The 18,978-nt window shown below is 42.2% G+C and overlaps 1 protein-coding gene across 1 annotated transcript in view; it reads left to right on the top strand.

The window, feature by feature from the left end:
- The window catches only part of basp1 (brain abundant, membrane attached signal protein 1), a 63,502-nt gene extending 44,748 nt beyond the window's left edge, over positions 1 to 18,754 (top strand). Inside the window, exon 3 of the mRNA XM_080439133.1 lies at positions 13,789 to 18,754. Coding sequence (XP_080295259.1) covers positions 13,815 to 14,654 — 840 coding nt within the window. The 5' untranslated portion in view covers positions 13,789 to 13,814 and the 3' untranslated portion in view covers positions 14,655 to 18,754. The remainder of the gene's footprint in view (positions 1 to 13,788) is intronic.
- Positions 18,755 to 18,978: the final 224 nt, after the last annotated feature.

Below are 18,978 nucleotides of genomic sequence, written 5' to 3'. Positions count from 1 at the left end.
ACGGTTCATGTCCAGTTTACTGCTCGTATGTTAAGAGCTTCAGCACTGTGCAAAAAGATGCTACGCACACCAGATCCTTATAGTGGTGCTGGCTCACGGCAGAAAAATCTAAAGGTAAATTGTCAAAAGACAAAAAGTCGGGTAAAGAGTTACCAACGTTTCGGCACAAAATGCCCTCATATATACCCTGAAGAGGGCATTTGTGCCGAAACGTTGGTAACTCTTTACTCTGCGTCCTATAATAAATTTGCACTTTGGTTATAACGGTGTGTGCGGCCACTTTTTGTCTTTTGACAATTTACCTTAAGAGCTTCAGCACACCTCGACACACACCTGCGCATCGATTTGTTGTGGTATAGTACTTGAAGCGAGGTTTTCCTCAATAGACGAAATCAAAAATAAAAGATATAAGAGTCTCCTTTGTGTCTCCTACCGGAACCGCTGCCTACCGGTCCTCTGGTCATCAAATTATTGGCTTGCGACAAAAACACAAATATATCCATGATTTCAAGTCTCCATTGGGTGACTAATCGATAGAAATAAAAGTAATTTTTTGGTTGAACTATCCTTTTAAGGCACTGCTTCTCAAAGTGATGTCCGAGGGCCCCCAGGGGTCTTTGAGAGGGTCCTAGGGGGTTCCCAGCAACCAAAACATTGCTCCTATTGAATACTTTCTCTTGACCGTGGAGTGGCAGGTATATATTTTATTGTTTATTTTGTCTATTTGTTGCCTACGCACCTGCTTTTAAACTTTATCTGGGTGTGTGGAAGTTCTTTTGCACTAGTGTTTTAAATACTTTGCACTAGTGTTTTGTTCATGGGGGACATATCATTTACAGTTACAGTTTTGGACATAATGAGGTTTACACTTGACAAGATCAAGATATCTACATACACCTAGCATAAGACCAGCAGATACTGTATGTACATGAGGTTAAGCTCAAGGTGCAATATGTGCATGCAGGTAGGTTCAAAGACAAAATATAGGGCAGAAACTTTACAGGTAAAAAATAAATCTATCCTCAGGGAAAGTAAAGTCCACAGTTACCCCATACTCTACAGTTACCCCATAACCACCCGAGCGCCCGCCCGTTTTAGTATTAGTAAGTATTTCCTCCATGTTGAATGACAGTACTTCCTTTAGGTTAAATGACAGTGTTTTAAGTCTGGGCAGTGATCCAATGAACCCACACACACACCAGACAAAGAGCCACTGTCCCTTCAAATGACCGTAAATCATTGTGTTGTTATGTCACACAAGCCGGGAGTCACACGGTGTTGGGGACAGTGAAGTGTCCATTGTCAGCCCAGTATAAAGCAGTGGAAGGAACAGCCACGCTGGCGGTAACGTTCTGTGAGCTGTGGACGGGAAGGGAAGCTCGCGTGATTGGTGGAATGGTTCTGGTGATTAACGGTTAAGACCCAATCAGGCAGAGCTGTCGGAAGCCAATAGACTGACTTCAACAGATTTTACTTCAGCTGGTTCCACATGTTACTTAAAGGGATAGTTCATCCAAAAAAATACTTGTTTTCTATTGATTACTTACCCCATGGAGGCTTGAATTCATGGATATGTTTTTGTTTTTGTCGCATTCCTAAGCCAATCATTTGATGACGAGCAGGGGTTCCGGTAGGAGACACAAAGGAGACTCTTTGCGTCTCCTACCGGAAACCCTACTCGTCATCAAATTATTGGCTTGGGAAAACAAGTAATTTTGGGGGTGAACTATCCCTTTAAGGTACTTTATGGTTCTGACTCAAAAGTGAGTTCCGGAGACCCCCAGGGGTCTTTGAGGGGGTCCAAGGGGGTCCCCAGCTAAATGTGTTGATATAATTTAGAATTCAAATCTGTTTAACCACTTTAACCCATTTAATACATTTTGAAAATAGCAGGATGAAAATTGTGGAACATTTTACAAACATTTTAACAACATAAATCTTGTTTGGGAGTCCCTGGCACAAAATATGTATATATGCAGTCAAATAACTAATTATTATATAGCAGATTTCCACATTTTCCAATCAGGAGAGAGAACTCATACAATATACAGAATAAACAAGTGGAATTGGTTGAAAGTGATGAAACAAAACAAAAAATTGAGCAGGACACATTTGGAACTGGAACACAGGCTGACAAATTATCTTTATGACGTTCCCTCTCCTGATTGGATGACATTTGTAACCCACCTGAAAATGTATTTTCTGTTTATAGTCCATGAGCCAGACAAGATTTCATTATCGAAAGAGTGGGCAAAACCATTCCTATATTAAATTGTTCATAGGGTCAATACGAGTAAATAAATATATGATAACCTTTCCACAGGAGCAGCTTTTACATGAAAAATCACACATTTTTGTTATTTTCCCCATACGTACATGACAGGTGAAAAAATTACATTTAAAAAATAGTTATCATAATGAAACTTCCTGAGTTGATTACTTACATGAAGACAATGATTTATCGTATTAAAAGTTTTCTGAAATTGTATATTTAAATATGCAAATTAGGCATTACGAAATTATGCCCGAATTTGTATGACTTTCCAGAATCAACATTGGAACATTTGACAAAGCCAGAGTGAACATTCTTATTTCATTTTGTTAAGATGTTTGAGTCAAAGGTTTTTAACGAGGGAATATTCAATATCTGGCTCAATTTTGGGGCTCTGGCTCATGGACTAAATGCCTAATTTGCATATTTAAATATACAATTTCAGAAAACTTGTAATACGATAAATCATTGTCTTCATGCAAGTAATCAACTCAGGAAGTTTAATTATGATAACTCTTTTTTAAATTTTGTCATTTTTTCACCTGTCATGTACGTATGCATGGGAAAATAACAAAATGTGTGATAACTATGAAAAAGCTGCTCCTGTGGAAAGGTTATCATATATTTATTTACTCGTATTGACCCTATGAACAATTTAATATAGGTTTGGTTTTGCCCACTCTTTCGATAATCATTGCTCAATTTTGGGGCTCTGGCTCATGGACTATTACTAAAGAGCTTGAGAGACGGGGACGGGGGACGGGCGACGGGGGGGGGACCCCTGCCACTGAACATACACTCTATACTATGACAATATAGAGCTATTAAACACTTATTTTGACAAAAGAAAATCACTTACTGCACCTTTAATGTCTCTTTGAAGCATACCCATGAAAATACTAGTAGTTTTTTTGCAGTCTGGATACAGTATGTCCACAGCATTAATAATTATGCTGTAAACTGAGGATTTCACAGTGTGCAGTGCATGTCGTTTAATTTTGTGTTAGTTGCGTGCAGAAGGACGTCAGCTTGTTGAAACCCTCTCTCCCACGGCGAGGACAGATGGTGACACACACACACACACACACACACACACACGCACACACGCACACACGCACACACACACACACACACACACACACACACACACACACACACACACACACACACACACACACACACACACACACAGCATCCATTCTTATCCATGGAAAAAAAATGAGCTTTTTTTCTGGACCCCAAACCCTAATGCACGAGCCAAGAGTCTGCATGCCGCCACTGTCGGGTGGAAACCTTGTATGTCCGATGGAGAACCTGTGTTCCAATGGATCCAAGGATGTTATTATTTAGTGACAAGCTTGTTAATACTTTTCATTGGTTCAATATTTCGTTGCTGTCGGCCAGAAACCTCTTATCTCCATATTCTAACTTTTGGTTTTTTTCCCCCTGTAAATTAATGGCCTACTGCAGGGGTTTTCAACAGGTGGGCCATAGACCACTGGTGGTCCGTGAAGGTATTGCATGTGGTCCCTGACCATGCATTTAGTAATGTAGGAAAGTGAAGATACAAAAAAAAAAAGATCTTCCACGGAACAGTGCACTTCTTCTTTCTTTCTTTCTTTCTTTTTCCTTTATTTATTCAGGGAAGCCCGTTGAGAGCAAGCTCTCTTTTTCAAGGACGCCCTGATAACAGCATAATACAATACATACATACATACATAATGAAAAACAATAACAAACATTTGAATCATATTACAGTGTCACAGATGCAAATAAACAGAGTTACATGAAGCAGGTGCAGTCACTATGTACTGTAGTGTGTCCTCGAGAAGCACCCTAAATGTCTCAATTGAGACCAATCGCACAAGTTTCAGAGAATCCTGAAGTTTGTTCCATTTGTGTGGAGCATAATACATGAAAGCAGTCTTTCCTTGTTCACTGCTCTTACGAGGACTGGTATATCTAATGTGGGTTTGTGAACGTGTTGAATGACCAGTAACCTTTAGTTTCAGAAGCGAGGATAGGTACAAAGGAAGCTTTCCACACAAGGCCTTATAAATAAATAAAATACAATGTTGCTCTCTACGCACTGCGAGAGATGGCCAACCCACTTTATCATATAAAATACAGTGATGGGTGAGATAATCATCGCCAGTAATGAAACGCAGGGCACTGTGGTAGACTGCTTCAAGAGGCTTCAGTGTGGAGAGTGAAGCATGCAACAATATATCCCCATAGTCAAAAACAGACATTATTACAGATTGAATTATAGTCTTTCTGCTGGAAAAAGAAAAACAGGACCTGTTTCTATAGAGGAAACCTATTTGTCCTCTTAATTTTTTGATTAGGTTCTCGATATGAACCTTCAATGAGAGCTTGGCATCTAGCCAAATGCCCAGGTATTTATAAGAAGTGACCAGCTCAATTTGTTCACCTTTTAGAGTATAAATACCAGTAAAGGGATTTAAATCTGGAGACCTAGTAAAAACAATGCATTTTGTTTTATTGGAGTTTAAAACAAGCTTGAGGTCAATTAGAGCCCGTTGAAACCTATTGAAGGCGGTCTGCAAATTTGCAGTGGCCACTTCCAGGCCAATACTGTATAAAATTGTGTCACTGAATGACCTGGTGACCTATGATGATGCGTAGATGTTGTCAGATACTGGGAGGTCAGAGGTCAAGAAATACCACAGAAAAGGGGAAGTGTACCAGATTGCCTGATTGAGTCATCATTATTAGGAAATGTGCCCATATAATCACGTGTCTGCTCACTCATACATAAAATACAAATCAATATATCAGTTAAAGGTAGGGTAAGTGATTTTCTTTGGTTAAAATAAGTGTTAAATAGCTCTATATTCTAATAGTACTCATTGCTGTAGAGTGTTTGTTCAGTTAAAGGAGTCTCCTAATTGTCTCTCCAGCTCTATAAAACAGAAAATGCATTTTCGTTTCAGTTTCAGTTTCATTTCCAATTTTATCTAATCAGGATAGAGAACTCAATCAGGATACAGATTAAACAAGTGAAATTGGAAGTGATGACACTAAGAAATGAGCAGGCAAAATTGGAACTGGAACACTATAAAAATGAAGCTTAAAAATGGGTACTTTCTCCTGATTGGCTGAGCTTTTGACACCTACCGAAAAATGTATTTTCTGTTTATTAAAGAGCTGGAGAGTCGGGGAGACTCCTGTTACTGAACAAACACTCTATAGCAATGATTACTATCAGAATATAGTGCTTTAACCTTTTAACAATATACTTTTTGTTTTAACCCAAAAATATCACTTACCCTACCTTTAACATAAGTTTAATGGAATGTTGGATAAAGTAAGAGAATGGAATATATAAGGGTAACCGGGGGATAGGAATAGATTAGTGGTTATCAACTTATTTCTTTCCAGTTAAGTAATGCCTGGTTTTGATACCATTTGTTGCACGTAGTTTCGTGCAACGAATGAAATCAAGCCCTTAACAGTCATTATTTAATTTCAAGCTTTTTCCCCCCACACCACACCTATTAATTCACACATTTTCTGACATTTGATGGAGCTAAATTTATATTATATTATTTAAACATATTTTAATGCATTTAGCAAAGGTATTTTATGTATCTATTTACATTTTTAAAACCTTTTCCCATGCAGGCCTAATTATGCCATGGTCCACTAGTAGTCCGTGGTCCATTGGTTGAGAAACAGTGGGATCACTGGGATGTACAGTATAGACATGGGATGCATAGCAAGTGTTACCAAAGCACTAATCTTAGCCCATATCCCCTCCCAACACAACGGTGGTCCCCAGGTTGACTCTTAGTCAGAGTGGCGGTCCCTGGTTCACAATCAGTTGAAAACCCCTGGCCTACTTGATCATACTACAGCGTCACACAAAAGCATCAACAGCAGATCGAGCTTGAATCCTGAAAAGCAACAGTTTTGGACGTATGAGGTTTCCACCCAACCATTTATAAAACACGCACGCACGCACGCACGCACGCACGCACGCACGCACGCACGGACACTTAAACACCTTCCGTTTCAAAATCATTCCAAAATGGGAAAAAAAAAATCGATCTACAAGCTCTCTGCAACGTGTCGTGTCGCAACGTGTTGAGAGTTTATAGATGTAGATTGAGTTTGTAGAGTTACAAGGTTTGCGTGCGTGTGTGTGTGTGTGTGTGTGTGTGTGTGTGTGTGTGTGTGTGTGTGTGTGTGTGTGTGTGTGTGTGTGTGTGTGTGTGTGTGTGTGTGTGTGTGTTTAGCCAGGTGGTATATGTCACCTTGTGCAGCTCAGTGGTTCGAGCAAAGCAGTGGTGGAAGAAGCACTCAGATTTCTTATATTAAAAGCAGCAATAACATAATGGATAAATAATATGTTACGTATCAGTAAAAGTCCTGTATTAAACATTTTAATTGTACAATTAAGTAATCCATTAACGTGTTCATCACCTCTAATGTTGCAGCTGTTAAAGGTGGGGCTTACAGTATCAGTTGATGCATGTTTTGCATTAATAATCTATTATGCAACATTCATGCATGATGAATTTTACTTTTTGGTACTTTTAGTATACTTTGATGATACTTTTTCTCAAGGAAAATTATGAATACACAACTTGCACACACAATGTTTTTACATTGTGACGTTGCTACTTTTACTTCTTTTACTTTTACTCTTCTTCTTCGATCACCATTGAACGAGGTACATCTGCTATTTTTGGCGTGTGTCCATATTAGATCTGCTATTTTGGGCGCATGCAACTGAGCATAAATGAGGCGTGAGAGTCTTTTATCCTCATGCGTGTGAAGAGCCCCTCTGCACCAAAGCATCATGGTTAAATATGTTGAAAGCATAGTGCTACATATATAGCTAAAATCTAAAATGACACAGATGCTTTCCCGGTTTTATTGGGTTAATTATATTGAAAGCACGCTTGGTCATTTAACCACTTAAACCCCATTGTGTCCCATCAGGGCTCTATACAAGTGTCTTTTTCTGTTTTCGCGCTACATTAAATAGCAGAATATAGAGCTACTGTATTTAACACTTGTTTTAACCAAAGTAAATCACTTACCCTACCTTTAAGCAAACAAAAAAAAGAGTAGTCCTACTTTTTCCACCACTTAAGTGCTGAACGAAGGGTCATCCGAGAGTCCAATTTATAATAGCGAAAATAGCCAATGTGACACGTTGTGAGATTGTAGATCGACTATTTTCAGCTACGTGGAGCTTGTAGATTTGCTATTTTCGGCTACGTGGAGCTTGTAGATCGGCTTCATTCAGCTTTGACAAGCTTGTAGATCGGCTTCGTTCAGCTATAACGAGCTTGTAGATCGACTATTTTCGGGTATGTGGAGTTTGTAAATCAGCTATTTCCGGCTATATGGAGGTTGTAAATCGGCTATTTTCGGCTATATGGAGCTTGTAGATTGGCTATTTTCGGTTATATGTGAAGTTTGTAAATTGTCTATTTACGGCTATGTGGAGCTTTTAGATCTGCTATTTTGGGCTGGTGATGTGGCATGCAACCAAGCGTAAATGAGGCGTGAGAGATGTTTTCATCCCCATGCGTGTGAAGAGCTCTCTGCACCAAAGCACCATGGGACTTCAAGGGCTGTTTGATGGCAGCGTTGCCCGGGTAACAGATCGTCTCTGTCGCGTAGAAACCTTGCATCTCCATATTTCAACCTTTTATGTTTTTTTGCCCTCCCTCCGTAAATTAATGGCCTATTTCAGCTAACAAGAGTGTCTCATAAAAGTAGCAAAGATAGCAAACGGTAGCCGATCTACCAGCTCACAACGTGTCGCACCGCAACGCATTGTGAGCTTGTAGATTGGCTATTTTTGAAAGATTTTGAAAGTGAAAGTGGTTTGTGGGTTTTTATAGATATTAACCCATTGATACCTGGAACGCATCTGTGTCACTTTTAGATTTCTTTAGGCTATTCAAAAATAGCAGATATACAAGCTCATAGCGCGGCACCGAGTGCCGCGCTATGAACTTGTAGATCTGCTATTTTTGAAAAATCGAGAAAAAAAAAAATGGGGTTTTTTTTTCAATTTTTTTTTAGGATTTAGAAGACATTTCTAGAATCTTCTCAGGTCTTAATGGGTTAAGCCAGTAAAAATGATTAGCAAGACTAAATAATAACTAATGAATTGGGTTCATTGGCACATAGGTTACTATTACATGGGACATACAAGGTTTCCACCTGACAGCAATGAGATATTTAAATATCCATCTCTCTCTCTCTCTCTCTCTCTCTCTCTCTCTCTCTCTCTCTCTCTCTCTCTCTCTGTGTGTCTCAGCTGTTGGAAGATGCTTTTTGCATCCTCAATGAGCAGAACATGATCCGAGGAGAGATGAGATGAGATGAGATGAGATGAGATGAGAAGGGGAACATGAAAGACCCTGGATAGCAATGATACTGTGTTAGATTCTGACTCTATTACACTTGTACTGTACTGTACTGTACTGTACTGTACTGTACTGTACTGTACTGTACTGTACTGTACTGTACTGTACTGTACTGTACTGTACTGCAGTGGTTCTCAAACTTTTTCAGGCCAAGGACCGGACCCCCATCTCAAAAATATGTTGTGCCAGGGACCCCCAGCAGAGAAGATTTAGGTTAAGACAATTCAAAATAATTCAAAAATATCCAGACATTTTCTATATTAATTCCAAAATAGCAGATGTACAAGCTCGTAGCACGGCACAAAGTGACGTGCTGCGAGCTTGTAGATCTGCTATTTTTGAATAGCCAACATATAAATTGATAAAGTGGTTAAAATGATTGTGACGCTGTATTGACACATTTTGCTGGGGACCCCCTGGTGCACCCACACCTGGGGGTCCGCGGACCCCACTTTGAGAGCCAATGTTGTACTGTACTGTACTGTACTCTGCATACCTCAATATAGTCTCCTATACACTTCTATATTTTCAGATGGGTTGCGAATTAAAGCCAATCAGGGGAGAGTACCCATTTATCAGCTTCGATTTTTATAGTGTTCCAGTTCCAATTTGGTTTGCTCATTTCTTTGTGTCATCACCTCCAATTGCACTTGTTTATCCTGTATCGGTGTGAGTTCTATCTCCTGATTGGTTAAATTCGGTATCCCAACCTGAAAATGTATTTTCTCTCACCCACACTTACACAAGTATAGTATGAATTAACCATTTGAGCCCAATTTCAAATATAGTGAAAATAGCTGAAGTACAAGCTCAGCTATTTTCACTGTCTTTGAACATTTCTGATTCGTTTTTTTTTTGGGGGGTCGGGGTGTCTTCATTTCAATACAGCAATGCATTCATTTTGAAAAGAAAATGCACTTTGTAATCTATGCTTTTGAATACTTTACTTGAGTAGCGTATTTGTCCACCACTGCTTACCGCACAATCAGGGTGTAGTGGTATTTTTAGAAGTGGGGGAGCGTCATATGAAAACATTATGTACGCTCGATATAATTTTTACCGCTCACCCTGACAAATATGACAACATTACATTACACTACATACGTTATGAATAACATTCAAAATATTTGCTGCTAAAGTACCTTTTACTGTAGGTTTAGTGTGGGTACTTTTTAAACGTATTTATTAGGTTTCACATCTTATCGTATTTTTCATATTTTTATTTCATTCAAAACAGCATTATCTTGTGTATTGTATTGCAATTGTTGCACGGTCTTAACACATTCTCTGCCAGGTATTAATTAATTAATTAATTAATCCGCCACTGCCAGCGTTTTTTACCTTATTTTGATGATCCACAGAGAGCCACGGAAGCCACGATGTGGACACGGATGTAAACAAAAGCGGTCTGTGGGGAGGGTCTCGCCTATCCACCGGAACAAAAACATGTTTACCGCGATCGTCCATTCTGTTGTTATCGGCAGTTGAATACGGCTCGTTTTCCTCAAAAAAAAAAAGAAATCAGAGCTAGATGTGTTTTTCTACATCTCATAACATGGGAGTGGATGGAGTGACTTTTTTTTGGGAAGCCGTCATTTCTGCTTCTATCATTCTCTCGCAGTCAAGGGATCATTCATAGGTTAGCGAAGAGCGTCCTCTAGCGTAATAAAAAAAAATGTAATTGACGGAGATCTCCATCAATGACAGGGAATGTGTTAACAATCCATTGCTTGTTAAATAAGAAAAAGAGGTTACGCATCAACAATGGGTTTTCTCAATGGAGCGCTAGACCCAAAGTCCAGTATACATATCAAAAAAAAAATTACAAGAATTCCAAAAGGGTAGCACATCCAAAAATGTCAATTAAATGGACAAATTACTCACATTTCCACTTTTTTTATTGGCACACCTGTAAAATGAACGCTTACGCGTTTCGGCTATGAGCCTACCTCAGAGCATTCATATCCATTGCTTGAGCCTGTATGAGTGAGTGACAAGTGCAACTTCTTCATACTGCATAATGTCGCTGTTGGGTAGAAACCTTGTAGGGACTGTCCAAAACCATTACTTTTAAGGAAATGGGAAAGCAATAACTTCTGTTCCAATGGATCCGATATAGTAATTATTTAGTCACAAGCTCTTGTGACTAAATAATGAACACTACTTACAAAACTAAAACTAATTAACTAAACACGCTGTCAAGCTGGATTACCAGCGTATGTGGTATGCGCCCGGACCGCTAGGCCAGCGAGCGCCCTACTTTGCCTTTTTTAACACATTGAGTGCCATAAACGGTCCGGACCGTTTTTGAGAAGCTGTGCGTTATGTGCCATAAACGGTCCGGACCGTTTTTGGCCCATTTTTATTTTTATATATTTTTCCCACGTGGGGCGCTCTAACGAAACTTTGGGATCATCCAAGGATTCTCAAAGAAGGAGAGGCCGGATGTGGATCCATGTAAAAAATGCTTCTGGTCGGCCGCTCCAATGTTCATTCCTCGACTAAAAGCATAAAGACGGGGTGCCGTGATTTTCAGTGATTTTTTCTCCCCCTTTTTTCTCGTACCAATTGTTGCCACAAAATATGTACAGCTCTCCATTGTGGACAAAGGCTGAATGAACGAATGAATGTGCTTCTGAAAGACGTTTTGTATTAGGCAGCGTCTTCAGCCAGGAGTTGGTCTCTGTGTCAAAAAGGATGGTGTTTAGTTCTGGTTGTACTCTCCTTAATACAAATATCTTTGTCCCGATGATGGCCGAGTGATATGATGAACCCATTGGTGGAGTGCCTCTGGTGTCAATTAGAGACCAGACCATTGTGGTGGTGTCCAACTTGTAGATGTCATAAGGATAAGGATAATTCCTTTTAACAGGTCGTTCATGAAAGTCCTTGCGGTCTTGTTTCCAATGAGAACCTGTGAGCAATTGGGGTTAAGAGTCTTGCTCAGGGACAAATTTCATATCATCGGCACATATGCTGGGATAGCCTGGAATCGAACCTGGGGCAACCAGGGCCAGCTGGTTCCCTAGGCGGGCTCACTAACCACTCAGCTATGGCCGCCCCAATTAGTTGGTCTAGTCATCTGGATCTGGATCCATCCTCCATAGACATATAGAACCTTCCCCAAGACACAGGCAGTAGACCATTGCACAGAGTGGTAGACCCTTGGTCCTGGAACAGTCCCAGAAACTCTGGGTTTGAACCATCGGTTGGTGTCGACATCAAATGCATAAAGAGTGTTGTATCCCGTGTACGTATTTTGTATGTTCTACCCACATGTAGATGGTATCTTCTATCAGCACCGCTGTGTTGTGGTGAATGGAGGGAGCCTGGAAATAAGAACATTCTACTTCCTCAGTCGTTACAGGTGGCAATTTTGTCCAGCGCAAAGTCACTGTGTTGAAAACGTAAACGTGCCTTTCTGCAAAGCAGTAAATCCTGTCTCCCACTGCAACAACAGCATGATAGTATCCATTCAGTCCTTTGAGATGTGCGGTACAATGCAACATCATTCTCTCAGTGTCTCTCTCTGTATCACTCTGTCTCTGTCTCTTTATAGGCTATTATTTTCACTGTATTGCACTCCCTGTATACTCTCAACATCTGCAACACAGAACACACTCTATTCTATTCTGAAAGTCACACACAACTCTTGTCATGCATAGCGCCGATTTGCACAGAATTTCTTATTTATCACACATTTCCCTCTTAAATGCCACTGGATCTACTGGATATCAATGGTGCTTTCCAGCCAAAACAGTTACAAGCTAACCGTAACTGATGACCTGTCAAAACACGCAACCAACACAAAACTCGACAAATGAAACACTGAGCACTATAACTATAAAAATATAGCTTTAAAAATCATCAAGTGGATGGCTTTACACCAACTATGATAAAAATACAATGGTGAACAATATAGTTATAGCGCTAAAACATAATCATCCGGTATTATGGTTATACTAGGAGGAAGATTTTTTTCAAAAAAGTGTACAGAAATTGTTAAAATTATGTTTTTATGTGGACACGCCTCCAGTTCATTAAGTATACCTGGTTCTCACCTTAGCACCTCCTCCACCACCTTAGCACCACATTTCCTAGTCCCTCCTCCTCCTCATGCCCACACCTGCTGTGTTATGATAATGAGGGGGAGGGCATGTTTTTACTATGTCACTAAAGCGCTGTTTTTCTATTGGCACGTTTGACCCTCAAGGTTTCAGCCTCCAGGAAGAAACTCAAAGTAGTCAGAGAAGACATAAAACACCATAAAAACACCACCAGGGGGCTTGATAAAGTTCTATCAACCTCATAGACACATGAAAAACAGAAAAAGTGCAAAACCATGGCACCACCTCTTTAATATCTCCATTTCTTTTTAACGTGGTGGAAGTGAGACGTTTTCGATCGGCGATCACTCTGCAATGGAGGATCGCGTTAGAAATATTATTGTTCCAGGCGTTAGTCGGGACCCTACGCCGTCTCGCACGCACGCTTTGTTTACATGCACTTCCGTGTCGGGGCTTCTACAGCACAGGATGGAAGATATGCTGGCACTAGATGTACCCTATTTTAATAAACCTCTGGCACACAATGTGTTAAAATAGAAAACACAGTGTTGAAAACGTAAACAGCTCCGAGTTGAATTAACCTCATAGCTTGGTGTTTTTTGAGTATAGTTGCCACCTTTGTAAATGTATGTTGGTGTTGATCAAACGTGGGCTTGCCTTGCCCTCTCTCTCTCTTGCTCTCTCTCTCTCTCTCTGTCTAAGAGGAGGTTGAATGAACAGAAACCAGCGCTGCCCAAAACAAAAGGTTTGGGGGATCTGTTGGGAATTGATTACATTCCCTGAAGAAGACCTTGTGTGGTCGAAACGTCGGTTTCCAAATAAATCCTGCATCATGGCTACGAGTGTGCAGCCTTTTTCTTTACTTTCACAGGAATTGATTACATAAAACTGGCACCTGTGCGTGCAGTCTCAATGTTTGTAAACAAATAATTGGTCTACTGGTGCCCCTTGGAGGCCCCTTTAAAAACCTGTGGTGTAGATCATACCACGTTCCTGCTGTCTCATATCTGCTGTATTTTTCCTTGTCTTCCAGAGAGCCACCACACACAGACGTGAACCATGGGAGGCAAACTGAGCAAGAAGAAGAAGGGTTACAACGTAAACGACGACAAAGACAAAGACGCCAAGGCTGAGGGGGCGTCGGCCGAGGAAAGCGAAGCGCCCAAGGAAAACAAGGACGAATCCGCCGCCGCCAACGACTCCACGGAGGCAGCGGCGGTGACAGCCAACGACACGGCGGCTGCCATCAAGGACGAAGACAAGAAAGACGCTCCCGCTGCCGCCACCAAGGAGGAAGACAAGAGCGCCGCCAAGGAACCCGAAAAACCAGCCGCCAACGCCGCCGAGCCCAAAGCGGAAGCGCCCAAAGCGGAGGCGCCCAAAGCGGAGCCGCCCAAAGCGGAGCCGCCCAAAGCGGAGGCACCCAAAGGCCCCGCTGCCGAACCTCCGGCCAAGGTGGAAGAGAAGCCGAAAGAAGCGGCGGCCGCCGCTCCCCCTGCTCCTGTTAAAGAGTCAGCACCGCCTGCGGCTACCGCTGCGGCACCACCTGCGGCTACCGCTGCCGCCAAGGAGCCCGAGACCAAGGCCCCCGCTGCTGCAGCGCCGCCCGAGAGCAAAGTCGAGGCCGACGCCAAAAAGACTGAGGCCCCGGCAGCTCCAGCACCGGCCCCGGAGGCCCTCAAGCCCACAGAGGCAGCGGCCCCAGCCCCGGCCACAGCTCCCGCTGCGCCGCCCCCTGCGGCCCCCGCAGCGGCCCCTGCAGCGGCCCCGCCCAAGGATGCAGCTCCACCCTCTAGTTCAACACCAGCAGCCGCACCAGGTGACGCAGCGGCGGCGGTCAAAGAGGCCGGCGCCACAGACGCACCAAACAAGGATCAAACCGTAGCAGTTCAAGATTAATGGACAGCTTCTTTTATCACAGTGGTTCTCAAACGTTTTTAATTTCAGGGACCCTCCATAACTCTGAGATGGAGCAAAGCGTAACCGAAAGGACGCTTAAGGTGCCTACATGCTACCATAAGACGTCAGAACAAAGGTCTTATGGGGCAGGTTATGACTACCAAATGATGTTGAAAAGAAGTTCTTATGGACGGTCTCAGAACTTTCAGTGGTCACCGCAGCACACCGCAGATCTTTTGACTATCAGAACTAGCCTGTCAGAACTAGGATTATGAAAGGTGTCAGGTCAATAAGAACTTCTTTCTTATGGGCCATAGGAACTTTTAAGTTTTGATGTCTTATGGTAGCATGTAGCCCCTTTGTGGGTCCATTCGGTTCTGTTTCGTACACTCTCAGAGTTACAGACCTGTTAAGGTTCCATCTAGAACCCCCCTCAAGGAACCCCTGGGGGGGTCCCTGGATCCCACTTTGAGAACCACTGTTTTACGGAAATTAAAGAAGAAAAAAAGAAAAAAGTACCTAACACAACAACAATGAAGTAAAAAAAAAAAAAGAGATGATACATTGTAATTAACTAGCCCACCCCATATTATGATAATGATAATAATAATTGTGATGATGATGAAGATGATGATGATGATGATGATGATGATGATCTGTTGTTGAAGGATTGGGACAACCGCCTTGAGGAAGGACTGCGTCCCGAATGTGCTGCAGATGTGGATGATAATTATTACTATTATTATAATCAATATGTTTTCTTCTATTTCTTTTCTGCTGTAGTCTTTGAACTTTGATACGAGTCTGTGTCGACCATACACCATCCATCCATCCATCCATCCATCCATCCATCCATCCATCCATCCACTCTCTCATCCGTTTAAAACGTTTAACCTGACCTCTCATCTTTGGTCACCAGTTGGTCCTTAGAGGGCCCCCTTTGAGGCATGGGCGGATTATGGTTGTGGCCACTGGGGCCAGTGCCAAGGGGCCCTTGGCTACTAAGGGTCCTTGACTACCAGAGATCCCTGGGCCGGGAAGCCCATTGACAAATAACTAAAATATGTATAGGTTCAAAACTATGCTCAAATACGTGGGGCCCTCAGAAAGATAGCTCCTGGCCCCCCTGCAAGTCTTAATCCGTCCCTGGCCTTGAGGGCTCGGGGTCCATAGATACACCCCCACCTGGAATGTTGGTTGTGTTTTATGTGTTGAACGGAGAGGGACGGATAAGAATGTCTTCACCAGCTGGACACACACACAGTGTGTTTGTTCAAATCTTCATGTCCCTCTCCCAGTCCTCTCCTCTCTCCTCTCCTCTCTTCTTTCATTCCTCCTCTCTCCGCGTCTTTGTTGGCGTGTCGTGTTCTCGGCTCCCGGGTCCGGTACCACCTCCACCTCCGGTCATTGTGGTTCTTCTCTGGTTGCGGTGCCGTCGACCCGTGGTTATGACTTTTTTTGTTTTGTTTTTATTTTCAAACATTCTCCTTCTCACCTCCATCACATGTCGTCAGGGGATTCGTTTCACGGGAATATGATGTTAGCACCCCCCCCCCCCACACACACACACACACTCTCCGTTAGCCTAGAATTGAGGAGTTGATGAACACTTCACAGACTGATATGATGGAAGGGATGAAGGATGTTGATGAAGTGCTAATTACATCCTGTGTCCCACAGAAAGTGGTTTTGAAAGCTTTGGATATCAGGTCCAGAGAGCTTCTTACTAAGCGCACGTTCAAACCTAGCGACCGTTGATGTGCTCGAACGATTATGCTCTATTAGCACAACTAGCTCAAACAACGGTAAACATGGACTTGTCGTGGCTGTGGTAACGATGCAAAGCCAGGTAACAATGCAAATGACACGGTTGTCACACACAGCCAGGAGACTCAACTATTTTCCGCTGTAAGCACCCAGGGCGCTCTGCCGAAAAAAAACCCCACTGAAACGCAACGCTCAGCCCTGGTAGAGGAGCGTCTTTATCATAGAAATGCATGTCCAAAAAATGCTTCTGTGCACACGGCCCCTTAGACACATGAAGCCATACTAAGAATTTATTATGGGAGAGGAAGGGGGTGGAGGTGACCAAGACTTTCTATTGAAGTCCTTAGCGGCGGGTTCACACTTGACACAGAAGAGCTTTTGCGAATTGTTGCGAAGTGCAGCAGAAGGTCTGCACCAGCCTGTTTGTATCCGCTCGGGGCCCTATGCTAACCCAAATGGATCGTTCATACACCAATTCTGGTGTGAACAGCCAGGCTCCTGTTCATACAAGAATATTACTTTGCAGTAATTCACAGCGCTTCCGTGTGCAGCATGAACCCACCGTTAGATGTCATTTTGACGAGCAAAGTGGGATCTTACTGTTTTGTAAAATTAGCAAAAAGCTTTTTTCTAAATAATTTGTTAAAAGTGGTTGAAAGCGCTGGAGAAAAGTTTTTTTGTAAGTCAATCCCATCGTTGGAATGTTCTCAGAAGGCCTGATGGGACTTATTTTCTTGTCCAATCAGAAGGCAGCATTGTGTCTTTACTCCTCCCCCTTCGGACCATGCATGGCTTCCATTTTAGGAGACATACCTACCTACTTACTTCAAATATTACTTGCGGATCGTTCTTAGTATTTGTTTTAATGTACTTGGGAGCATGAGACGGCTGGTGAACAAAACATCAGATCTAAATTATACATTTCAGGAAAGATATCGGTATAGGAAAATCACACGACGTTGACATGTAGATAATAGCAGATCTATAAGTGTACAACTGAAAAAGTAGCAGATCTACAAGCGCGTTGTGAGCTTGTAAGATTGTAAGCTATTTTCAGCTCTCACTCTGCAAATTCCGCCAAAGTACGCACCTTAAGTAGGATACAACTAAACCACGGAATGGATTATTTATTTTTTGTTGCAACTACTGTTTGACACCGAGTGTGATCAGTGCTTTTACACCAGCGTAACTCGATGGCTCCGGTTCGATAGCACAAAGCAGCGTGGAGGTGCAGCGACATTCCTTCCCGTTAATAAAGAATGCGTTCTGTTCAGCTAAGTGGAGTCAGTTAGCAAACGGCTAGCGAACTACTAACAAAGACGCGGCGCGTTCAGTAAATCAGTGGTTCTCAAACATTTTTAATTTCAAGGAGTTCGGTTTGCATTAGCCACGGACCCCCATACATCTGAGAGTTACAGGCCTGCAAGGGTTCATTTGGTTCCTATCAATCATTTAGCTGAGGACCCTTTGGAACCTCCCTCAAGAACCCCTTGGGGTCCCCGGGCCCCACTTTGAGAACCACTGCAAAATGACATGAGCGATTAGCCACATAATGAGCTACAATGGTACCCGTTTCCATGGCGACCATGCAGCATCACGTTACGGTGGTGACCATGCATCATGAACCGGTCGGGCCTTTCACACAGAAGAGAATCTGTGATTGGCAGTTCCATTCTCCAATCATTGCATTCTCTGCTGTAAGTGGCTCTCAAAGTGCGGTCCGGGGACCCCCAGGGGTCCTTGAGAGAACTGAGGGTCCTAGACATGAAAATGTTTGAGGACCACCAGCGCCAACGACACGGTGACGAAGGAGCATTGTGTGGCGACATCCTCTTCATCGCTAGAGTAGGCTACTTTGCATGTCTGTGGTCGGGTCCAAATGTCTGTTTTTTTGTTTGTTGGAAAAAAAATGTAAAAATAAAGATTTTTTTTTAAAAAAGGGTATTTCACTTTAAAGCAGTTCTGGGGCCATTTTCATTTTTTTTTATACCAGAAGCAGAGACGTTTCTTTCAATGAGTCTAACATGGTTAAAATGGAGACTGAAGTTCAATGGGTTTATATAGGAGGGGGAGTTCTAAATATTGAATCAAGGAACTTGATTGTGCACATGAAAGCCCGAGTAGATGTTAAAATGACCCCGAAAGTGTTTTAAAGTGGAACACCCTTTAAGTCATTTGAATTCATGGCTACATTATTCTTCCATTTGGTATCTTTTCCATTCCAGTAACTCACCGCTCCACCCTCTCTCAACACCACACTGTCATTCAAAACAATGGAGAAAAAAATAAAAAAGATAATAAAATTGGTGCGTTGAAAATTATATGTACTTGTATAAATGGTGCAAAAGTAATAAAATGTAAGAAATTGATTGAAACTCGTGGAGAAGGATGTACGTCTATTTATTTCATTCTTCAAACCAACTTTATTGTCATGTCACACGATAACAGGCAGTGGTGGAAAGTAACTACTGTAAGAACATTTACCACAAGTACTGCTCTTCAGTACAAAGGGGGCGGCCATAGCTGAACGGTGAGAGAGCCTGCTTGTGAAGCCGAA

The sequence above is a fragment of the Gymnoscopelus braueri genome, assembly GCF_963280865.1.
Source record: "Gymnoscopelus braueri genome assembly, chromosome: 10".
Classification (NCBI taxonomy): Eukaryota; Metazoa; Chordata; class Actinopteri; order Myctophiformes; family Myctophidae; genus Gymnoscopelus; species Gymnoscopelus braueri.
The sequence above is the reverse complement of the archived record's forward strand: the minus strand, read 5'-3'. Positions and strand labels throughout refer to the sequence as shown.